Below are 25257 nucleotides of genomic sequence, written 5' to 3'. Positions count from 1 at the left end.
GTAAAGTATTTATTGAACAATAATATTTTAAACATTGCCTACGCCCTGTTAGCTTGTACTAATTGGTACGACTGCGAAACGATAGATATAACGAGTAATCGATTACAAATATAAATAAATTGTGTTCCTGTTATGATCAAATTTTAAAAAATGACAGCTTAATCAGCTGTGCTCGTCATTCATTCACAGCTGTGCGTCATTCATGTAAATAAATAGCTTCAAACGCTTGATTGTTGTTTTGTAAGTTAACTTTATTTTGTTGTGAGTGATTTTATGTACACAACATTACAACATGATTCCATTCAAATCAAGATAATTGTTCTAATCTAATCAAGTGTCACTTTTGTTTGCCTTTTAGAATTATAACCTCTAATTTAATCTAAGTCTAATTTTAATGAGTGGATTTGTAACATTATTATTTTGAACAAGTTCATCGCCATCAACAGAAGAAAAGAACAAAATGTCCCATTTAAATACGGTTTATTTAGTGGTTGGAGGTGGTATAGCTGGAGTGACTTGTGTTGAATCTTTAGCTATTTTACATCCAGAGGAAAGTCTAGTCCTGATAACTGCATCATCCCTGGTAAAAAATGTCAGCAATGTGAGTTTTTTCGCCAAGACGATAGTCAAGTTTGACGTTAATGAAACTGAGGCAAGTTCTCTCCAAAAGATTCATCCAAACTTAAGAATTGTGTATGATTCTCTCAAGCAAATAGACACCAAAAATAAAATAGCAATTACTGATGGTGGTGTAGAAGTGAGATATAATGTAATATGCATTTGTACTGGTGGTATACCAAGACTTATATCAGATTCAAGTAAATCTAAGAGAATATTAGGCATAAGAGATACTGAATCTGTGCAAGAATTTCAAGAAAGGTTAAAACATGGCAGACGTATGGTTATTGTTGGTAATGGCGGTATTGCATCAGAAATAGTGCATGCTACTAGAGGTATCCAAAAAATTTGGGTGATAAGAGATGATTACATTTCTGCTACTTTTGTAGACCCAGGAGCTGCAGAATTTTTCCAAGATTCCTTCAAACATACAGCGACTGAAGATGGCACTAATAAAAATACAATTTTACGTCGTCATGTGTTTACAGAAGAAGACACTGTAGTTTCGCTTAACAAAAATCTCAAATCAGCTGCATTGGGCCCAGATTGGTATAGAAAACTAGAAAATATAAGGAATGACCATGGAGAACAAGAATTAGAAATTATTTACAAAGTAGAAGTTAAATCTGTACTTGAAAATGATTCAGAATATCCTTTAAGAATAGAGCTTACCAATGGGAAAGTCATAGATTGTGATTTTGTTATATCAGCTACAGGGGTTGAGCCAACTGTAAATTTTACATGGGATCAGGAGCCTCAAAAGGGTCCAGATGGAGGTTTATCTGTTAATGAATTCCAAGAAACTACTGTGCGAGATGTGTTTGCTGCTGGTGATGTAGCATATGCTGCGTGGGAGCATGCTCCTCATTGGTTCCAATTGAGGCTATGGACACAAGCGAGAAATATGGCTGGAATGGCAGCAAAGGCAATGCATGCTAGAATCACCAACCAAGAAGTTCTACAAGACTTTTGCTTCGAGCTATTTACACATTGTACCAGTTTATTTGGATACCGAGTTGTATTATTAGGAAAATATAATGGACAGGGATTAGGAAATGATTATGAAATTTTACTAAGGTATACACCCCGAGTAGAGTACATTAAGTTTGTTCTTCAGAATGGAAGATTACAAGGAGCAATATTAATTGGTGAAACTGATTTAGAAGAGATGTGTGAAAACTTAATTCTTGATCAAATAGATTTGACACCATTTGGTGACGATATTTTAAACCCTGACATAGATATTGATGATTATTTCGATTGAGGTCTTTTCTGTTAACTTTGTATTAAAAACTAAATGCAAAGATGCCTATTCGTTTCATTTTATGTGCAATGAAAATATTATCAAGCTTTTCCTATAATATAAATTCCCTGCTATAATGGTATTGCATTATACACAGTAAGTAAATTCTGTAAATTATCGCACTAATAGAAAACAATGAGCACCTTTTGTTTTTATATAATATCATTGATGAGCACGTAATCACTTCGTTTACAGGAAGTGTCAACCGACTTTTTAATTTGAGTTTTACGAATGTCTAACTTTCACAGAGTTCCAGCATGATTGTTAAATAATTACGCCATATAGCTCTCTGGGTGTCATATACCAAATAAACCATTTTTCTTTCTTTCTAAATAAGTTTGTAAGCAGGAAAATAATATGTAATAAAGTTATATGTATAGAGTATAGTTCATGAAAACAAGCGGCATTTTGTTTTGTACCTATATACTAATGCAACTTAGTAATTTTAAAATTTTAAATGCAGCGCGTTGTGGAAAGTTGTTTTTTCTGTAGGTTGGCTAATCCACCCACAGCCACAGAGCAAAGAATCCTAAAAAGTAAAGCTAGCACACATGTCACTCACTGTAATTGAGCTACATTGTTGAGCTAGCTCATTATTATTTTTATTTCTGGCAATGATTTTGCAAATAAAAAAAGTGCAATGACGTTTGTGGGTTGAATTAATTGCTGTCATTAACTGTGCTGTCATTTACGAGTATTTATTTGTCAAAGCGAGTCATCAACTTTTGTAGTTGTTCTTGTGATTTATTAGTTTTTAATTTCCCTTTCAAGTGAAAATACAAAAATTAATATTGCCGTTATAGATTCTCTAATATTCCTAATAATAATTAAATGTTAAAAAATTCCAAATTTATGGGACACGGCTGTATGACGTTTCAACAAATCGTGTTGGGTTGTGGAGTGTTATTTTTTTAAAGTGATTATTTTCTTTGTTAGAAGATTACTCAGTGCGATTTTCGAGATGCCTATCTTGTTTAGTGTTGTTGCTCGGGGCACCGTGGTGTTGTCCAAATATGCTACCTGTGCTGGCAATTTCACAGAAGTTACAGAACAAATTCTATCGAAAATTCCACCGCATGATGATAAGCTGACATACTCCCATGGAAATTATCTATTTCATTACATTGCGGAAAACAAATTGATTTATTTTTGTATTACGGATGATGTGAGTATAAAATTAATCAGAATCTTTGTATCATTGTGCATTCATATACCTAAATGTTATTTTAATAGTTGTTGTGAAATAAACATGTAATGTAGAGCTTACACGGATAATTTAACAAATAAATATATTACTCAAAAGTATTTCATTCTTATAATGATTACAGAAATTCCAGCGGTCCAGAGCTTTTCTATTTCTCAATGAAATCAAGAGAAGGTTCATAACTGCGTTTGGTGACACTGCTCAGACGGCCATTCCTTATGCCATGAACAGTGAATTTGCCCGTGTCTTAGCGACAGAGATGAAACATTACAGCGAGTCGCGCGACCTTGACACCATATCCAGGGTACACGGAGAATTGGACGAGCTGAAGAATATAATGGTCAAAAATATTGGTAAGTTGACAAATTTTAATATATTCATTAATATTATAAATATGAAAGATTTGATTGTTTGTATTGAATAGGCTCAGAAACAATTGGATTGTTATATATTTTCATCATTACAATACTATATTATTTCTAATGGACATAGGCAGACCGCCTAATCAGGCAGGTCAGCTAATTTAGACTACATTTAGATAAAACATGGGATTAATTAATTAATATTCCCTTTAATGACTGTTAGTTAAAATGTGGAACTTTTATGCTTATTAATATATCTGTCTTTGATAAGAGATTTATGTGTACAAACATAATTATCAAGCTCTTATCTCTATTTCTGGGTTACTGCAGTACTGTTACCTTTGTGTATTGTTGACTAACTTTTATGTTGGTGATGCATAATAAACATTTATTTGTACTGAATATAAAATGAATTTGTGATGAACCGTTAATTAATTTTACATAAAACTGGGATATAATTTTGTAACCAACAGCACTTAAGATCTGCATATTTTTGAATGAACTAATTTTAATTTGCATTTATTTATTCTTATGTGGAAAGATATTGTAATTTGGAATTAATTACAAAATTAATTTTCTAGCTAGGTTAATATGAAACAATCTTAAAATCATCCTACTAATATTATAAAATGACAATCTGTGGCAAACTGAATTTCACGCGGACGAAGCCGCGGGCAAAAGCTAGTACCATTATAATAATTGCCGATGTACCTAAGACAGTTGTAATAAATTTATTTTACTTTTTAAAGTTTATAATATCGAGTAGGAACTGAAATATTAAATCTTACATTTACACGTAAAATCACTGCAATCACTGGACCATGACAGAAGATAATAAGACTTTATTGCTTCCATCGTGTTTTATACAGTATGTAACCTTGTTTTCTATTATCTGGGACTGTTCATTAGTATCATGGTCAAAACTAATGAGGGTTTGAAAATTAGCTGTGTATAATTTTGCTGTCTTATTACAGTCATCAAATTAATGTTTGTTTAGCTATCTGCAATATTGTGTACAATAACAAGTCACTATATTACGTATTTACGTAGTATCTGTAGAACGGTATTTACAATTTTGAAATATTCTTTAAAATACCATTATGCTTGCCATACTAGCAATTCCATAATAATGTTTTTTTGTTTACAGACAATATGGCAATGCGAGGAGAAAAGCTAGAATTGTTAGTGAACAAGGCCGAAAATTTAGCAACTACAGTAAGTATTTGTTAGCATATACCATTGGTTCGAACTGGGTACTTTGCATTATCAACTCAAATTCATGCATGCAATTAATTTAAAGATGGAAGTAGTAAACAGTTTACTCTTTGCAGCCAATCAGATATTTTGCATTTTTACGAACAAAATTGTTTTTGTAGTCTTCAAGTTTCGAATTAAATTAACATATTTTAATACCTGTTAACATATTTAACTCTTGAAAACTGGTTTTAGGAACATTATAGGCAAACTAGTAGATAATAAAGTGGTAATTTATTCATACATTACTATTATCTATCTTCTCGAAATGTCCATTTGATTTAGAAAATTTACGTCGATTTTGAATCAATGATGTACCTACTACAAGTACTATTCATTTTTGGCATCATCCTAACCAATAAAGCCTAGTGAATCAATCTTCTCAGCCAGGGGGTCAAGCCAAAACCAAAAACGTAGCGATTGGTACACGACACCAAAAAATTTGGGAACTTTAAGCTTATTAAAATTATGTTTGTTGGAGGTAATAGTAACCACAACCATTTAGTCGATGGCGAGCGAGCATACTCAGCACAGTCATCTACCTAATAAGGCCGATAAAACGTCATTATTTACATGCGCATAAACAATATATGCGTTTTGAATTTGTTTTAGATAACTAGCGCACACCCGCATGTGAATCAATTTTTATTCAGATTAGTACACGTTTGTGATGAATGGCTGGTTATTAATAAAATGAATGTTTTCTTTCCAGTCGGTGACATACAGAGCGACTTCGAGAACCTTGCAGCGTTCACTGTTCTGGAAGAACATAAAGATGTATGTTATCCTGATTAGTGTTGCTGGGCTAGCAGTCTACCTCATCGGAGCGATGGCATGCGGTGGTTTGGCGTGGAAGACATGCGTGGGCTAAGCTAAAGCCACGCTCCAAATACCAACAATATTCCTACTGCGTCGAAATGTATTGATACAAACGGATGGACATATTACGTTATCAAATGGGGATATCACAATGTCAGGTAGATTGTAGAGTGGAGCGAATATTACTCATATCTGTACACTTAGTTTGCACGATTTTATAGAGTTTATTTTTCATTGCCGTTAACCATGGTCTCTCTGATAATTGTAAAACACCTCAATGCATTAAAGACAATATAAGATACCAATGGTTGGAAACTGCTGACATCCACTTTTCGAATGTCGGGTAAGACAGCCTTTTGACCATTATAAGCATGGGACCATGGTATAACCCTACAGTAGGATTGAATGTTTAAATTGGTTAATAAGTTCAAAATCATTGTGTAAAAATATGAAACATATTGTCAACAAATAGGTTTATCCTTGTATTTGAGGTCGCAAAATTGCACGATTCGTCATTTCACAAATCGTCTGTTTACCGCAAAAATGTACCTAAATTCAAGAAAATAAACGCGTCGACTTGAGAACCTCGTTCATTTTTCGTCGGTTAAAAATACAAAACAAATGAACATGAGGCCGTTTGTGTAATGTCGAATCTTGCAATTTGTTGACGTCACATAATAATTTAAGCATTACATTCTTGACACAACTGTTTTAATAATGTTAACATATCGTTTTAATGATGACAGAATTTTGAACCAAATGTTTGATCAGTAATATGTTTATGTATGCCAAATTTAGGAGTGGGGAATAAATATCTTTAGTTAGCCTAGTTGTTGCAACAACTATGTAAATAAAACGCGAAATAAATTCCTATTATTATTTACAACTGGCCGAATTATATTTATACAAAGTTTATTTCTTATCTATTTAATATTATGATAATTTTATTTTTGTTTATAACTTAAAGAACATATTGGAATTTATTTGGTTCACTAGGTTATATTAAAGTTACAAGCAAGTCTGTGCAGGCCCATGAAAAAGAAAATCCGCCGGCGGTTAACGGGGCTTTAGTTTGAGGGTAGAGAGTAGTGTATGAAGGAATCGCCTTCTTTCTTACTAGTCTATCCTCATTTGTCCCAATGTTTGCTTGAGAATTGAATTGATTTCATATAAAATTACAAGATCAGTCAAAATGACGTGATTTCGTATGAATTTTTGGATGCCATAATTCCCCGCTGGGTGGCGCTGCTATTAAGTAACCCTTAAAATTGGTGTTAAACCTAATGCATAATAATAATATATTATATCACGAAACGACATTGAATATTTACTTTATTATTATATTTACTAGTGATAACTTTAGCATTATCAGTAGCTAATTAGAGTTGAATTTAATTTCGAACACGAATCATTAAACTGACATTTTACTTCGAGCTGTCACATTAACCCTGGTAAAAGTAAACGCAGCCCGCAACATGTATGAACTACATTGTCGGTCTCTATACATTTTGTATTGATGCGAACTGACCGACCGCGGGCACGGGCAAAGTACTGAAACCGCACCGCTGACAGATTGCCTTGTCACGACTGCTGACAGATTGTTTTGGCCGGACCGCTGACCGATTGCTCTGCCCAATAATGTTGTTCATAATTTTATGAGTATACAATATGTGGCGTGCGTATAAGGTATGTACCACATAGACCATGTGGTGATGCGATGCGATTCCTATTTCTTAGTACTTGTCATTTTAATAACTTAAATAAACTACCTAAAGCATTACAACTCTGTACCAAATCTTCAATATTATTAGTTTATTAAGGGTATAATGTGTGTGTTTAAATTTAAAATATGTTTTATAAATTGATTTTTGTATCGGATTAACTAAAGGAAAGTAAGCGATTTGTTTTGCCTGGTTATTTAATTAGTCGGTAAATTGCATTTTGACTTAGGGCCGATTTTTATCTCCCAGATAAAATTTATTCGAAAAAAAAGTATAACATTTCGTCATACTTTCATAGTTGGAAATGGGTCCTTAATTGTTTGCAATGTCTTATCATTATCTGGCTCCAGTCACACCATTCTCTGTTCCTTCATAATGTATGTTTAATTCTAATTGTAACTTCAGATGTAATGTATAAGCCCTATAAGGTGTGAAAATAAACAATTTATTATTATTATTTTTATTATTAAAATTACATTACAACAGTGTAACAGTAAATGAGGAATGTTTCCATGTCATTATGTTGTAAATTAATAAGTCTTCAGCTAGGACTCTAAACACCAAGCCCGCCGACAGTCCGGCGGTTAGGTTTCAAAATAATAATGGTGACGACTTGGCGCCGTCGCCGCGCCCCTACACTGTTCATACGCACCGAGTAAAGCCCGCCGCCGCGCCGCAGCCGCGCCGCCGCCGCGCCGCCACCGCGCCATCAAAGCATAATTTCGCCACAGCGGCGCGGCGGCGGCGCGGCAGCGGGCTTCACGCGGCGCGTATAAACAGTGCAAAGGCGCGGGGGCGGCGCGGCAGCGGCGTCGTGTGCAGGAGTGCTTATACTTTCTATGATTTCGTCTCATGTTGGTGGGTTTGGTATGTATACTGCCTAATCAGAACAAAATCTTAGTTTTATCGTTATTACCTCTATTATTTATAAAACATAATTATTATAAATCATAATCAAGATCTACATATTATTCCATGATAATCGATCTTGCATCAGACTAATTTTACTAATGTCCAAATCGTATATGATTAAAGACTAGAAAGTATTGTGATATTGAGTATATTATGTAAAATGTAAGCATAGTGTTATTGTTTCTCTTAAGTACGTTATAAACTTGTATAAACCATTACTAGTGTTGTTTTATTTAGATAACCTTCATATTTCCATGGATTGGTACTGTTATGAGCCTCAGAGGATTTGGGTTTTTAAAAAAGAACACGAGATTAATAGGATAAGACAGCCGTCTAGTTCGGATGGTGGAATGAGACTGACTTGGAAATGCGAGGTATCGCAGGCTATGGATGGAAAAGGATGAGTCGGCAAAAGGCGGAATGTCAAGTAAGCAATATAGGGTGCGAGGGCTATCTGTAACACCTCCCGGGGGTAGACTAAACATCGGGGTGAAATGAGCGATGTTTAGGAAAAAACGGAAAAGGTAAGAATTTAGGTTTTACACATTTCTGCGTATACTAGGAGATGGGATTTCTTCTGCATCAGGATGACGTTTAATGATCTTCAAGGGAATGGCTGGTTCGGGAGTTGGAGGAGCTGGAGCTGGTTCTACAGGTAAGTTTTCAGGATTGGCGCGAGAGGATCTCGGGAAAAGGTAAGTTAGACGGCTGCGCGATTTAATGCATAAAAACATTTTTAAAATGCAAAATATTAAAATTATACATATAACGATTATGAGTGTAATCGAGTAATGAGTTTCGTATTTAATAAGGGGATGTTGATTTAAAATTTTATCAGTTTGGTCAGATATCGATCTTAATTTTGATTTCGTTTCCAAAGTAAAAACATCTAAATCAATATTTTGTAATTTCAAGGGGACTTCATCATTACTGATTACATTTATAAACTTATCTAGGGTACAACAAGATTGATTTATAATATTAAAATCTGGTTGAATTACAGTAGTGTTGATTTTTACATTATTAAATTTAGGTATTAATTTCGTACTTTTACAGTAGGCTATACAATTGTTTGGTATTGTAAGTATTCCTGTGCCAATGATACTTATTTCTAGGATTTTCTGATTTGGGCATTCTATATATAATTTGGTAATTTGGGATTGTACATATATCCAATTATTATTGTAAAGTGGTGTCCATAAATCTATGTTTCCGTGGACGAAATCGGTTTGACACTGCACTGGTATAGTTTTTATTACACTGATCATTAATTCACTTTCACAACTTGGATTCGCACTAACGGGGAACACAGTCATGACGTCAAAAATTACGATAGCTAAAATCGGACGAGCAATGACCAAGTTACTCACTGGAATGCGGATAGCGCGATAAGGACGATCATTCTCGGAACTGGAAGCTGGAAGTCGCGCTGCTCTCGGCGAAATGTATGCTTGTTGATAAGCCTCGCTCCGTTGCGTCACTGGATGCTCGCTTGCCGGTCGCAGCACGAAATTGTGCGCAACAGTGGGCAAACGGCTGTTCTCGGTGGAGACCGGCTGTGGATGATTCACGCAGCAGTGGGCCTCTCAGGAACTCAGGAACGTTGGAAGACTTGGGCCGGGCCGGAACTCGGTGTGGTATTGGATTATTGGAGGTCCACACAGTGGAGTCGGCGCTTACACACAACACGGCACACACACGCGTCGAGACTGGATTTATAGATTTAACTTGGTTTAAAACTGAACTGTAGACGTTGACCGGGGACTCTTTTTGAATCCCACCGCTGCCACCAAATGTTATGAGCCTCAGAGGATTTGGGTTTTTAAAAAAGAACACGAGATTAATAGGATAAGACAGCCGTCTAGTTCGGATGGTGGAATGAGACTGACTTGGAAATGCGAGGTATCGCAGGCTATGGATGGAAAAGGATGAGTCGGCAAAAGGCGGAATGTCAAGTAAGCAATATAGGGTGCGAGGGCTATCTGTAACAGTACGATGAACTGAAAAGTTGGTTTGGTATTCCGTATCTTTATTTAAGTCCAGTAATTTAAAGGCGCCAAGTGTTGTGTGAATTTACAGGTTAAGTAAAATGTTATTTCTTGTTATGTTTACCTGATCAAAATAAGACCATTTTGACCAATATGTATCTTGTTGTTAATATACTAAAACGATAACCAAAGTTTTACTAAATTGACACGGAAACCTATTGCGTTAAACAGGTCAATATTCTATTCGAGTAATCTGGCATTGAATGTCAATGGCAGTCCCGAATTTCCTGGCGGGTTCCGTACCCAGATTGATCCTGTGGGGTGCATCCCCGCCTCCCTTGGCCCGCCACGGCTCGCTCGCGGCAATCGCGCGCCGACCTCAGTCGCGGGAGGGCGCTGCGATCGTCCGCCGCGAACGAAACACGTGCGTACGTGTATTCCCATTCCGTGTCAATACGCCGCCGTGATGCGTGCCTAGCATCAGAATCACACGATCGTCTGCAAATGAATATGTTTGTCCATGGGCATTATTGTTGTTCTCCGGGGAAGGCAGATAATATCGCTCCTGCATGTATTTCATGTTAATGCCGTGACGTATTTATTTATCAACGCATTTGCCCGGTAGGAAAGTTGATCAAAGTTTGTGTTCAAGATTATTGTAATACCTATTTTTGTTTACAAAAATTAGTTAGACGATCTTGTTTACTTAATCCATTTCTTTTGTTGAGCACCTGTCGGTATCCGGCTTGAAGGACCGGTAGTAGGTTGTATTTTACGTTAAGTAGGTACTTGATTGTAGACGTTAGTGAATGTTGTGTGTTATTACCTATAGGTAAACTGAACAGTTTTTTAAGTTAAACTGTTTATATTTTCGATTATTTAAGCGTACATTAAGACTTAATTAGCTTTCAAGCGGCGCAATGTTCGGTTGCCTTTGCCTGACCAAAATTAGGGTCAAGATTACTCACTATACATATTTATAACATTGTGTCCTGTATTAGGCGCTCTGACTTAAACCGTCGTTTTGACCACGCCGCTATTGAAAGGAGCTTGGTTACGAATTGACGGTAAATCGAATTTATAAGGCATCACACACACTTGCGTGTTCTTCGACTACAAATGTGTTGGTGCGTTATCCAGTTATTAGGCAGGAAGCGGTGTCGATTTTAGGGAAGGTTACTAGGAACGGTTCACAGGTCATTGTTCTTCTTTACGCCGCGGCGAGTATTTTTTGTTGTGCGCGCGACAAGATAAATTGCTATTGTTTGAGATTAGGCCCTTTTTTGTAGCGTCAGCTTCAGAGACATGTGTTGTTGTGGTGTGGGAGTGTAGGACAGTAGGAGAGTGGATGGCCACTAGATTTGTGGTCTTTATCAATTAAGGAACTCGCAAAAATATACGCGGCGTATTTTATGTAGAGCAGACATAGAGCTTTATAATAAGAGATTTAGATAACACGCTTGATTAAAAGACTTCCCATCACACAATGTATAAATGAGATTAGAAAATTTTATCGAATAATATCTTTCACTTGGACAACGGCTAACGTTATCATGAATCCGGAGCGACATTATTAAAAAACTTACAGCTCTGAACAACGACATGGCCCATGACTAACATCTCTATTTCTATCCAGGCAAGATGGGTTAATCTTTGAACTGTCCACGATGACTCATAAAGTGAAAAAACGGTTCTAAATCTAAGACGATGTTCTTGTTGGATTAGTGCTACATTTCTGGTTCAAAATGGATGACAGCTCGCCAGACCTGTCGCTCAAGCTTCGGCGGGGCTCGAGCGATTCGCGAGAGTCGTTCTATATGGATTTTGCTCAAGGAATCGATTCGGATATCGAAGAGGTGACGACGATCGAGCGGGTGATACCGGAGCACCCTGGCGGCAGGACTGAGGGGGATTCGGATACTCTGGCAACGCCGTCGGGCCTGGAAGAGAATAAGGATCTGATGCAATGGTGAGTTACGAACAATAACTAAGTTAAAGTATCTAACTACTCATTTAAAATGTATAACCCAAAGGTTTGTACGACCTACATCCTTGGGGTTTTAAAAATTACAATTACGAAAGAGATTGTGTTAAAAGTTTGTCTAACCTAGAGCTTAGGTATAAACTTTGCTCACCTTAATTAGTTCGTAAATTAGAAAATTCTTTGCACAGTACTTAGACGCTCTTTCTAAAGTTGCTCAAAGTAGGTAAAATCACAGAATGATCATAAGTAGGTACTAGTAAAGTTCCTAACTTTTAATAGGTGAAATACGATCTTTAGATCTCAGTGTAGCTTAATATTAAGTTCTTTGGCAATCAATCAACAAAAAGGTACATGTGTTACTAATTGTGCTGTAATTTAAAATTAACCGCTTGGAATCGAAATTAATTTGTTCTTTAGCTGAATGGTAATTCTAAAACAATTACGGACCAATAAACCACCAAGGCACGTCTTACGAGACATAAGTATGTCAGCTGGGACCCGCCAAACGGGTTCCGATCCAGGCTTTCTCTTGGATCTCGCATATCAGCTGTGTTTAGTGTTGTTCCTAAACGATAGTAATATGCGCACGCGCTGAGCTTGGCCGTCATTGCATTTTAATGACTATTAAATTATTGTAACAAGTCAATAATAGCTTAAAGGGATTATTGAATAAGTAATAATAACTTTCAGTACTAGGAATGTATTTATTACTCAGTTATTAAGGAGACGAAGTCGCGGGCACAGCTAGTAGATAATATACAAACTGTATATTCCAAGCTGTCTACTTAATTCTCGGAAGGATTGTAGGCGCACAATTATTTTCAATGTGTGTGTGTCTCTTATGAGTTTTTTTTTAAATAATTTTGGTAACTTTGAACTGTGCTTGCACTTTTTGAAAGGTTATTAATTATTTTATTTATTTATTATTCATTATTGAGCAATTACATACTTACTACTTCGAAAGCCAAATTCCATAAGTAGTGTAGAGTTCTGAATTAGAAAGAAACTTAAAATCAAAATATTCACTTACATTTTCAGTTGTGACTATGGGTATCTACTTACCTATGCTCAAATAATTTTCATACCAACAACAACTTAGCACGTTGTAATGTTATAAACGTTCCATACAAAGTCGAGCTTTTCTCACAATAATGGCCGTGGCTAACACGGCAGCACTAGTACGGCTTGCGGTCGCACAAATCGCGATAGGCCAGCCCAGGCACGCATTCGGCTGGAAGTTGCTTGGTGCTATATTTCTTTGAAGCTATACTGTGGCTATACCAACTGGATTCAAGTGAAGTCCCAAGTGCTACAGAATGCGACAAGATCTGTGTGTGTTTGATATTTGGTATCACTACATAGTATAAAACAAAGTCGCATTTTGTCCCTATGTAGGTATGCTTAGATCTTTAAAACTTCGCAACGGATTTTGATACGGTTTTTTAAACAGATAGAGTGATTCAAGAGGAGGTTTATATGTATACATACTTAGCACCCGTGCGAAGCCGGGGCGGGTCGCTAGTAGATATAATGCAGTCTGTACGTTTTTAGAGAGAAGCAAGCACGTTGTGCTACTTATCTGTATTCTTGCAAAGCTACCTCTTTTATTGATAGGTTCCTATAAACTACTCGTAATAAACACAAGACATAAAATAACTTTACCTACGTTTGTGACCTCTGTGAATGCAGAGATAGTAAAGTTAAATACGTAGGAATTTATTGCCTACCCACCTTTCCATATAAATCGGCCAATTTAGTGGCCCCCACAGAGCTTTTGTAGCCCTACCGCCATTTTCAAACAGACCGTTGTAGAGTTTTGAGAACTGAAGTTTTATTAATGGGAGTAAAGCCAGGATCTAACGACTTTTTTACACTTTTCAGTGGAATATTGTCTCATTCCAATCTGTCGTCTTTACGATTTTCTCATTTTATATGCTCGTTGGCCTTTTTCAGTAATGTGCTTATTTGATTACATTTTGGATGGGTTATGTGTCATTCGAGCTCGAGGACTTAATAGAAAAACCTAAAAGTATGTACGAGAATATCATGAAAAAGTGTTTTTATACACATAAATGAAAGTTTTCATAGAGCCTAGGATTAAGTTTTATGTTGCTTTTCTACTTATCCAGTTTTGTGATATTTATCCAATATTTAGGAAACTTTTTTCGAGAAAATTAGTTCAATGGCTTCGACATGAAAAAGTAAACAAGCAGACAGACATTTATTTATACTATAATGGATTAGCTCAATGGATATACCCATTTCATGTTTACTGTTTTGCGTATTACGTCTTGTTCCTACACTCCTCCTGGCCATAAAGACGAGGCTACATTCTTCTTTGTGTGATTTTCTGCACGCAAACTGGCTGTTGTTTTTGCTTAGACAGTCTGCGTGGGGCGTGTGGAGCTTATTTGCAAACGGTGTGTAATTTAGTTAGTGCAAGTTGTGTACCTATGTAGTACTTTATGCTATCCAAGTATCAGAGGATATCCTGTGGTGCTTAACCAGTCATTAACTGCATTTTAGCGTGATCGTTGATAACGAAAGAAAAAGCTTTGATAGAAGAAAGCATCTTAGTAAGTGGTCTTATTACTGACTTTGCTACGATAGGTTGCTATAATTTATTTTGATACGCATCAGGAAAATCAATCGGTGACTTAATTTATCAATAAACGATCTCTGCTTCGTGCGCGGCGTGAAGGCTTCTAAAAGGAGCGATTTTCCAAAAATGTTGCAGAGTATTAAAAATAGTGTTTAAAACAAACTCGAATATGGGAATTCCAATCTAAGGTGTAAGTATTAGGCTACATAAGTTTAATTGATGAAGGCCATTCATAGAAATCAAAGAACCTATAATTCAACGACGCTAAAAGAAAATCCCGGCGTCAACTTTAAAATGAAAATTACTTTCACGCTTGTTTGTTTAGTTTTCTTTGTAACATTTACTGTGGGTGGCACGCTTCCACGAGCCAGTCGTTAGGGAACTATTTTAGATACGGCTTTCCAGTAAGTTAGTTACAACGTGCGTTCACTCTAGCTGGCGTGTTCCATTTGACACTTAACTAATAGTTTCGTCGGTAACACATAGAGAGGAAACGATTCCCGGAATACAGACGGAACTGGATGCTGGGAACTAGTCTAACCACCTACAACCTGCTTACCGGAGTTATTTCGTCAATAGCATTTCCGTCAAGAGCATAATGCTATCCCGGTCATAGGGATGTGTCAATATGTATGCAATGCATAAAAACTTTAAAGGAAGCCATTTGCAAATATTTTTACATCGTGAAAAGTAGTTTAAGGCTGGGTTGCACCATCTTAATTTAACTTTGATAAACGTCAAAAATCTGTCAAACTCCATACAAAAAGCACCGGTTATCGTCATAGTTACGGTCAAATATAGCTGGTGCAACTCAGCCTTAAACTTTTGTTCTGTAGCTGAAAATTGAACTCGATTCATTAACGTTAAGTAACTGTCGTCCATAATTCCTAATATTTGCGAGACGTTAAGATTATCGGAATTTACTTTAGATGTTTATTTGAAATCGACGTCATAAACAGATATTAAACTTTCAGTATTGAGCTCAAACTTGTCGATAAAGAGACATGGCTTTGATGTTTTCTATGATACTGCCGTTATTAGAAATCATCACAATCTGTTTCGAAAGGTGGACTTGTCGCAAAGGATTATTGCTTTTTGATTACTTGAGCATTTAGGTCCTCTTTCAGAATATAGGACTCTTCTAGCTATCTTATTATAATCTCTACGTTTTTTTGGGTTGATTTATTTTATTTTTATTTCCTTTATTTTTGTTAGAAATGGTAAGACCCCGCAGCTTACAGACCGATATGTCGATATGTAATAGTCTGCGGGGACTCTATGATGATACTTTCTCAATTAAACCACATTTGCCCCCGATAGTTGAAACTCATCTAACACCAAATCAAAACGGAGATAAAAAAGTTTAAAATAATTTAAATGGGTAGTTCTTAGCTGTCCTGGAGTTTAAGTCATATCCGAAAAAAGTGTTAGATGCGCCTTTTCAAATATCAAGGCCAGACATGATGAGAGCAGTGCCTCGATTGCGCAAATTTTTAACGTCTTTAATTCATTAGCGCTTCTTCTCCAGTTGCGCTCCGTTTTTCAATCTAGCTGAGGTGCAAATTCGGTATCGCGGTAAAGTTCACGCGCAAAGAAAGACGAAACAACGTATTTAATTACTTTGAAATAAAAGTCCGAATACCTTATTTTTTTCACTAAAACACAGCAAATGTTCGTGAAGGCGTTTGACTCGAGTTTGAGAAAAAGTAGTCTTACACAAAGTTTTCACTTTTACACAAAGAAGCAGGTGCGTTTTTTTTTTCGTTTGAACTAGCTGTCAATGTCCACCGCGATACGAATTTGTGATTTTCGTTCGTCGTCTAGTCGCGTTTTACTTAGTTGAAAATATTTTGCGCTATCGGGGCACAGGTCAGCCTAGATTTTGTTTGCTCTTTTGCCTCTAGTGTCATCTTGTCCCTTTACACAAACACCAGGAAAACACCAACAAAAATGTAATTACCGTTAGATACCTCCTAAACACGATGAATCTCTGTAATTGAGTTTTATTAGCTCGTGTAGTAAACAAGAAGGAGGCAATGAAGTGAAATGAGGAGTTATACGCAACATAACTGCCGTTCCAGATTAACTTGTATGTAAATGGAAGCTTACCGCATTTGTTAATTTCTGAGAACATGAACCAAGTTATTGCGTAGAGCAGTTACATAGATTCGTTCGTTCGTTCGTTTCAGCCGCAAGACGTCCACTGCTGGACAAAGGCCTCCCCCAAGGATTTCCACAAAGACCGGTCCTGCGCCGCTTGCATCCAGGTACTTCCCGCGACCTTCACCAGATCGTCGGTCCACCTAGTGGGAGGCCTGCCCACGCTACGTCTTCCAGCTCGTGGTCGCCACTCAAGAACTTTTCTGCCCCAGCGGCCATCATCTCTTCGAGCTATGTGCCCCGCCCACTGCCACTTGATTTTAGCGATTCTGCGGGCTATGTCAGTCACTCTGGTTCTCCTACGGATCTCCTCATTTCTGATTCGATCACGCAGGGAAACTCCGAGCATAGCACGCTCCATCGCTCTTTGGGTGACCTTGAGCCTTCTTATGAGGCCCATAGTAAGCGACCACGTCTCAGAGCCATACACCATCACTGGCAACACACACTGGTCAAATACTTTTGACTTGAGACACTGCGGTATTTCGGACGTGAGAATTTCGCGAAGCTTCCCGAACGCTGCCCAGCCGAGTTGGATTCGACGATTAACCTCTTTCTCGAAGTTGGACCTACCTAACTGGACTGTTTGTCCCAGGTATACATAATTGTCAACAACTTCGAGTGTAGTGTCTCCAACCTTCAGAGGAGTGGGTACAACACGGGCATTTGACATAATTTTTGTCTTGTCCATGTTCATTTTAAGACCCACTTGTTGAGAGGCTCTACTGAGGCCATCGAGCATTGTGTTTAGGTCCTCCACGGTCTCAGCCATGACTACGATATCGTCCGCGAAACGAAGGTGGGTGATATACTCGCCGTTGATATTTATGCCGAATCCGCTCCAGTCCAGAAGCTTGAAAACATCTTCCAGGGCGGTGGTGAACAGTTTCGGAGATATGACATCTCCCTGTCTCACCCCTCGCTGCAACTGGATAGGTTTCGAGTTCTGATCCTGGAGGCGGACCGACATTGTGGCGTTTTCGTACAAGCCCTTCAGCGCTTCGATGTATCTATAGTCAATTTGGCACCGTTGGAGAGACTGTAGCACTGCCCAGGTCTCGATCGAGTCGAAGGCTTTTTCATAGTCCACAAACGCCAGACAAAGTGGCTGATTATACTCCTCGGTCTTCTGTATAATCTGCCGTAGCGTATGTATGTGGTCTATGGTACTAAAGCCTTTTCGGAAACCGGCTTGTTCGGGAGGCTGGAAGTCGTCGAGCCTGCGAGCGAGACGATTCGTAATGACTCTCGAAAAGAGCTTGTAGACATGGCTCAGAAGTGAGATGGGTCTATAATTTTTCAACAAGGTTTTGTCGCCTTTTTTGAAAAAAAGTATCACCACACTTCTGTGCCATGCCGTAGGCGTTTTTCCCTCAAGTATGACGGAATCGAACAGCCTCTGAATCGTTTCAGCCGAAAGACGTCCACTGCTGGACAAAGGCCTCCCCCAAGGATTTCCACAAAGACCGGTCCTGCGCCGCTTGCATCCAGGTACTTCCCGCGACCTTCACCAGATCGTCGGTCCACCTAGTGGGAGGCCTGCCCACGCTACGTCTTCCAGCTCGTGGTCGCCACTCAAGAACTTTTCTGCCCCAGCGGCCATCATCTCTTCGAGCTATGTGCCCCGCCCACTGCCACTTGATTTTAGCGATTCTGCGGGCTATGTCAGTCACTCTGGTTCTCCTACGGATCTCCTCATTTCTGATTCGATCACGCAGGGAAACTCCGAGCATAGCACGCTCCATCGCTCTTTGGGTGACCTTGAGCCTTCTTATGAGGCCCATAGTAAGCGACCACGTCTCAGAGCCATACACCATCACTGGCAACACACACTGGTCAAATACTTTTGACTTGAGACACTGCGGTATTTCGGACGTGAGAATTTCGCGAAGCTTCCCGAACGCTGCCCAGCCGAGTTGGATTCGACGATTAACCTCTTTCTCGAAGTTGGACCTACCTAACTGGACTGTTTGTCCCAGGTATACATAATTGTCAACAACTTCGAGTGTACATAGATTGCCTGGTACAAATATACATAGTAAGTGTATGAAGAGTCGGGTCCTCTTGAGATGCTGGTGGGCGTCACACAGTTTGGACTTTGTAATTAAACGATATGTCTACCCTCTAGTAGTGTTATAAGTTTAACTTTTAGTAGTACTTACTCGTATGTTTCGCTATTCAAAGACGGTTTCACTTAAAATGGCAGGTTTAAGATCTCATTTTATTCACTGTGCATCTTATGTACCTACTTAGTCAATTAGGTGCTATTTGCTATTATGTGACAAAAATGTAGTCTGATGCGCTGTCGACTGTATATTATTGTGTGCCTACCATGAGTTTACGTTAGGTGAGCTCGCTAGCGAATACGTCAAAAAATTCTATGAAGATTTTATTTCTTGAAAGTAGCCGCTAGGGGCGCTGCACAATATGTCATACATTTAAATGTCATTTTTTTACGCAGTCGTTAGCGAGCACACCTAACGTAAACTCATGGTAGGCATACTGTATAGAAAGTAGTCAATATTTTTACCATTCAAAATTAAATACTCTTATTTTAAATTAGAAAAAGCTACTTAATAATGTCCATAAGTACAACTATGTAAGGTACAAAATAGGTAGACATTGTTGGCCATTTATAACGTAGTTCTGGCAGTTGTTTACTGCTGGCTATCCCAAAGAGCCCAGCTAGTTCATCCATCCCGATATAAGTTAGTGCGCTTCGGATGCACGCCACACCACATAACCAATGAGTCAAAAATAACATAGCTCAAATTAAAAAGCTACTTAGTCTTTTCACGTTTATGCATATACGAGTACCTTCCCCATTGTGGTTTAAAAAACACAAATACAATAAGAATTTTGAAATTAATGCAGCAAAACAAATTAAGAATTGAAATACTATTTGGTACTAACTAATGAATCCCATCAAAAACAATACTTGTCAAAAAAACCAAGTCTCGCAACTCAGTTGTTCTACGGTAAAAAGTTGTGAGATCCATGTAATACCAAGTCCAGGCCAGGAAATCTTTAACGTTTTACATAAATTATTGACTTGGCCATCGCACAAAATAATTTAATTTACACGTGTTTTCATGCGATGGCCAAGTCAATATATTTATGTAAAACGTTAAAGATTTCCTGGCCTGGACTTGGTATTACATGGATCTCACAACTTTTTACCGTAGAACAACTGAGTTGCGAGACTTGGTTTTTTTGACAAGTATTGTTTTTGATGGGATTCATTAGTTAGTACCAAATAGTATTTCAATTCTTAATTTGTTTTGCTGCATTAATTTCAAAATTCTTATTGTATTTGTGTTTTTTAAACCACAATGGGGAAGGTACTCGTATATGCATAAACGTGAAAAGACTAAGTAGCTTTTTAATTTGAGCTATGTTATTTTTGACTCATTGGTTATGTGGTGTGGCGTGCATCCGAAGCGCACTAACTTATATCGGGATGGATGAACTAGCTGGGCTCTTTGGGATAGCCAGCAGTAAACAACTGCCAGAACTACGTTATAAATGGCCAACAATGTCTACCTATTTTGTACCTTACATAGTTGTACTTATGGACATTATTAAGTAGCTTTTTCTAATTTAAAATAAGAGTATTTAATTTTGAATGGTAAAAATATTGACTACTTTCTATACAGTATGCCTACCATGAGTTTACGTTAGGTGTGCTCGCTAACGACTGCGTAAAAAAATGACATTTAAATGTATGACATATTGTGCAGCGCCCCTAGCGGCTACTTTCAAGAAATAAAATCTTCATAGAATTTTTTGACGTATTCGCTAGCGAGCTCACCTAACGTAAACTCATGGTAGGCTTGGCGGTTGCACTACCGTGCCCCCAAATATTTTAGTTTTTCCTTGATTCATACACCAAACACTACTTATATTCCAAATTTGAAGCTTCTAGGTCTGCTAGAAGTGCCTTAGAATTTTGATGATCGGTGAGTCAGTCAGTGAGTCAGTGAGTGACAAAATTAAGTAACTTTGACCCGTTATAATTCTTAAACTACTGGTTCAAATTGAATGAAATTTTAAATATACCGTGTCTTTACAATGCCTGCATAGCTAATGAAAATTCAGCCTTCTAGTTTTATCCACAACGAAGTTACAGGCGGTCGAAAATGGCCTGAATTGCTTCGAGAAAAGGATGGTACGGCCGTGCCGCTTTTTTGCTCGACTTGGTGGGGGCACTGCCGTGCCCCCAGATAGACGGAACAAACAAAAATTTTCGAAAAAAAAAACATTGTGCAAAGTTGAGCGACTGGTCGCTTTAACTTATTCTGTTAACTACTATAATACATCTCAATGCAGATTTAAATAGTTTAGTCAAATGTGATGGCTGTTTTGTTCTAGCCAATAAAGTCGGCAACGCGAGCATGTCAGCCATCGCGATGGTTTGTTTGCGTTTCCAAACGCAACTGTGTTTAACCTCAGACACCCTTTATTTGGAATGCATAAATTCGCCACACACTAACTAGCGGTTTTTTAATAGCCGCGGGCAATAGGAGGGCTACATTTGTGAATTAACATACCAACCTAGAATGAAAGTTATTTTATTTCAAAGGGCCTAAGGCTTTACTCGCCTAAACGGCTTTTTTCGACTCTATCGGTCTTTCTTGCCTTCCCTGAGATGATAATAATTTTGATATGATCGAACATTATATTTCTCAGGTGTAGGTATAAGAAAACTTCTAAATTTTTATTGTCAAAGCTTTTAAATTGAGATTGTTGCAAGAGTCCCACTAAAGATAACTCTACCAAGCGCTTCCAAGTAATAGCAGCTTCAAAACGCTTTCAGTAGACAATATATAAATAAAACACGCATACAAAAGCAGCGCAATAACGGCGGGAATAAGGAAAACACTCGAAAAATTGCAAATCAAATCACGCCGAAAAGACATTTCGTGAAAACGCAAACAACGTCAGAATGTTAAAGCGAAAGTTTCCAATTTCTTTCACGTCAAGTGTCCGTATGAAATGAAATGACTCGGTATTGAAGCGAACAAACAGTCTCAAAGGAACTCAGTTCAAATTACGATCACAAGAACTAGACAGGTTAGCTATTGAAAAAAAAACAGGAAAGATCGAGTTGGACTCGCGCTTTGAGGGTTCTCCTTCCTTAATTTCTTTCCTTCCTATTTTAATTTTTTGTCACCTGATGGTGATGATTGATTTACTTAGGGGCACTTCTTCGAAATCGCANAGACCAGTGTTCTCAGTTATTTACGTGGGAAAATTACCCGAAATATGGGAAATTAATAATAATTTTAGGACTTTTTAGTTATTTATTACGCATACTATGGAAATAAAATAATTTATCATAATAATTGTGTTTTAATGGGATATATTTTCATAGGCAAATTTGATCCTTTTCAAAAATGTGGAACTGCAAAATTCAAATTTTCTTACATTGATTGCAAGTCAGTGTCAGGTTGTATGTTAAAAAAAAACTATCAGAGATAATAATAATATATTGATGATGCATAAGATATGATTTTAATGTACACAAGATTCGTAATTTGTAACTGCGTGAATCATTTTTGATCAACATTATGTACAGTCGCGGAATGAAAAGGTTCGTCACCTTAGTGTCGGTTTTCGCTTGCACTAATAGGTACTGTGAGAGTCAAACCTGCCAACATAACAGTGCAAGAAACAGTGCTGCTAACATTTAAATAAATATGACGTTTGCTAACGNATCAACACTAAAGTTTTAAAACAAAAAAATAACTTTTCTTCCATAAAAACGAAAAAGCTAACTGTTTCTACATAATATGTCATTTATTTGGCTCGGATATTGCTCCTGAAACAACAATAAGCATAATAACAATGATAGAATAATCAAAACTTAAAAATCTATTTTTGTATGAGGGTACAATTGACCCCTGGTACAATTGACCCTGATTTATTTATACCTACTAATGCTTCGCCCTTTTAAAAAATTTTCATAAGCCTGTTCATAAAGAAATAGATCCGTTGATCCGTGATCTGTACTTTTGACTCTACGTCGAGGCATCTAAAACAAAACGTTCAAATACTTAGTTACTTACTGAATTAAGCTAAAATGTACATATTCAGAAGGGTTTTAGAAACCTATATTAAAATATTTTAAGTAGGCATTTAGGTACTTATATCACCTTTTTATCGACATCTACCTACTTATTTAATAAAACACATTTACTGTTTTTTCAGTAGGTAGGTATGCCTATAATTATAAAAATATAATTGTAAAAATGTAAAATAACCACGTGAATGTTTTATAATAACTTATTTTATTATAAGTATAGGTACTTTAAAACCAATTTAAAATATTATGTATAAAATAAGGTTCCGGGGGTTAATTGTACCACGGGGTTGATTGTACCGCTACAATTGACCCCATGGAGACTGGTACATTTGTTCCAAGTAGGTAGTCAAGAGAACTTCACCTAAAATTCAGTCATTTTCACAGTGAATGCCAATAATTCGCTGTCGATACAAAGTTTAGAGCCTGGATAAACTATTGACAACAATACTTTGGTAACAAATAGCATATTAGGCAACTTATGGGCTCATATATTTGACATAAAAACTTACTGCGGCTGGGCAAAAAACAAAAATCCCTCCTGTACACCTTCGTTTTTCAGCGCAAGCGCCGCCGACTGGTGAGCGGATGGAAACACAAAAAGCGCATATTCTGACGCTATGCACACAATCTAACGTCGCTTGTTTGAAGAAATATCGCCGATGGTACTATTGACCCGTGGTACTATTGTACCCGGTCTACCCTACCATTTATCGATAAAAAAAAATGTAAGGATACTTTTAGATGGTCCGATTTTTGAGAGTAATAAAAAAAGCCTCTGGAAATTTAGCGTAGTTGAAAAAATCAAGCACAGTTTCGATGTCACTGTATTTAATCGTGGGGATTTGTGTGACAGGCCAAAATTCAAGCGAGCGTAGCCGATACTAGTTTAAAATAATGTATTACTAGATCGTGGTGAGTTTAATTCACCTGTTGGTGAACAGAGACTTTTTAAACATCGCAAACAAACCCAACTTATGAGTTGTTGCGTCCTTGAAATATAAACTTTAAATACGTCACCGTGTTTGCACAAAACAACAATCAAAACCACGGCGTCATGTTGCTTATGTAAGCATATTTTACGGTGTTTTCCATGGGGTTATTACCCTGGAAGGTCACTCGCGATACGCTGTTTTGTCTGCCAATCCACTAAAGTGGAGTTCTATTCTCTAAATGGTCATTTCAAGCCCTTATACCCAATAACCGTTTATCCGTTACGATGTAGATGGCGCTGATAGCAAAATATGCGCTAGATGTAGTCCTAGATTCTAATCACAATAAATTCTCAATGAAAAGTTCTTATTTTGACACTAGGATATTTCCAAGCTTGAATGAACTTTTAAGAAAGATGACTCGGTGTACGGATGGCAAGTTAAGCCGTTTTAAAGCCATGTTTTATACGTCTACGGTGGCTCATAATGTCAGATACCAGTTACATCATGGCCCAAAGATAAGAAGATTAATATTGATATTCAGTAAGTATATCTAAGACAAAAAAACCAAGTGCTTGCTTATAGACTAACTCAGTTATTATTATTAAAGGATGAAATAAAATATTACTTTATTATAGGAATATACTCGTAAATAAATCGATGTCGTGGGCTTAATATGATTACATAGCGTTTAAATTCTATTAGCGCATACTTTACCGACACAAAGGGCAAAGAAAATTCTGATCCAGAAGTGGAAAGAACATATTCAAAGCACAGTTTTTAACTGTATTTATACCACGCAAATAAAACTGAAGCACGCTAAAAACTACTAAACACATCCGAGATAACGTCAAATTGGCTCGCTGTCAAATTGCCGTAGCTCCATATAATATTCCTCCGCGATATATGGTGAAGGAAGTGTGTCATGGTACGAAACTCCTATAGCCTGCCCATGTACCCCATAGAATGCCTTTGGCACACATCCAGGCATTATTCATTATGTGGCTGCAAGTATCGGAGACAGAATGGCATTTATAACTTGAAATTACACAGCATCTTCTAGGAGTAAGTAACTGAATATATTCGGTATACAGTGTGTCCGGGCTTGTAGTGATCAAACTTTAAGGGCGTAATCTATGGACAATTTTATCGATGAAAATACTTCAAATTTGAGGCTTGACCCATTTCTCGAAAAATTATGAGGATTTAAGTTTTTAATTTTTAGTTTTCACCTCTTCCTTCAAAAACAAGTGAAAGCGTGGGTAGCTTAACACTAATAAGCAAAAATTTTATATCATGCGATAGCTAATAAAATT

At 37.3% G+C, this 25257-nt stretch overlaps 3 protein-coding genes across 3 annotated transcripts in view; all 3 read left to right on the top strand.

Moving 5' to 3' along the window:
- Nucleotides 1-128: 128 nt before the first annotated feature.
- On the top strand, nucleotides 129-2029 carry Pyroxd1 (pyridine nucleotide-disulfide oxidoreductase domain 1). Its single transcript, XM_028316132.1, has one exon. It carries the CDS (start codon nucleotides 461-463, stop codon nucleotides 1880-1882), a length of 1422 nt encoding a protein of 473 aa, XP_028171933.1. The 5' UTR covers nucleotides 129-460; the 3' UTR covers nucleotides 1883-2029.
- Nucleotides 2030-2625: 596 nt separating this feature from the next.
- Nucleotides 2626-7735, top strand: Vamp7 (Vesicle-associated membrane protein 7). The gene is made up of 4 exons (XM_028316124.1): nucleotides 2626-3086; nucleotides 3250-3478; nucleotides 4635-4702; nucleotides 5454-7735. The coding sequence occupies exons 1-4, from the start codon at nucleotides 2883-2885 to the stop codon at nucleotides 5610-5612; spliced, it is 660 nt and encodes a 219-aa protein (XP_028171925.1). The 5' UTR covers nucleotides 2626-2882; the 3' UTR covers nucleotides 5613-7735.
- A 2799-nt stretch (nucleotides 7736-10534) lies between these two features.
- Nucleotides 10535-25257, top strand: part of LOC114361163 (proton channel OtopLc) — a 76225-nt gene continuing 61502 nt past the window's right edge. Inside the window, exons 1-2 of the mRNA XM_028316129.1 lie at nucleotides 10535-10693; nucleotides 11818-12150. Coding sequence (XP_028171930.1) covers nucleotides 11927-12150 — 224 coding nt within the window. The 5' untranslated portion in view covers nucleotides 10535-10693; nucleotides 11818-11926. The remainder of the gene's footprint in view (nucleotides 10694-11817; nucleotides 12151-25257) is intronic.

Source organism: Ostrinia furnacalis, unplaced genomic scaffold (assembly GCF_004193835.3).
Source record: "Ostrinia furnacalis isolate ACB-3 unplaced genomic scaffold, ASM419383v2 OfSCF5438, whole genome shotgun sequence".
In the NCBI taxonomy this organism is placed as follows: domain Eukaryota; kingdom Metazoa; phylum Arthropoda; class Insecta; order Lepidoptera; family Crambidae; genus Ostrinia; species Ostrinia furnacalis.
This window is presented reverse-complemented; position numbering and strand designations above follow the sequence as displayed.

Excerpts from the sequence above, each read along its gene's own strand:
- Pyroxd1 (XM_028316132.1), top strand. The coding sequence starts at position 461 with ATGTCCCATTTAAATACGGTTTATTTAGTGGTTGGAGGTGGTATAGCT.
- Vamp7 (XM_028316124.1), top strand. The coding sequence starts at position 2,883 with ATGCCTATCTTGTTTAGTGTTGTTGCTCGGGGCACCGTGGTGTTGTCC. Across the intron at positions 3,087-3,249 it reads ATTTTTGTATTACGGATGAT|AAATTCCAGCGGTCCAGAGC; the intron begins GTGAGTATAAAA and ends TAATGATTACAG. Across the intron at positions 4,703-5,453 it reads CCGAAAATTTAGCAACTACA|TCGGTGACATACAGAGCGAC; the intron begins GTAAGTATTTGT and ends TTTTCTTTCCAG.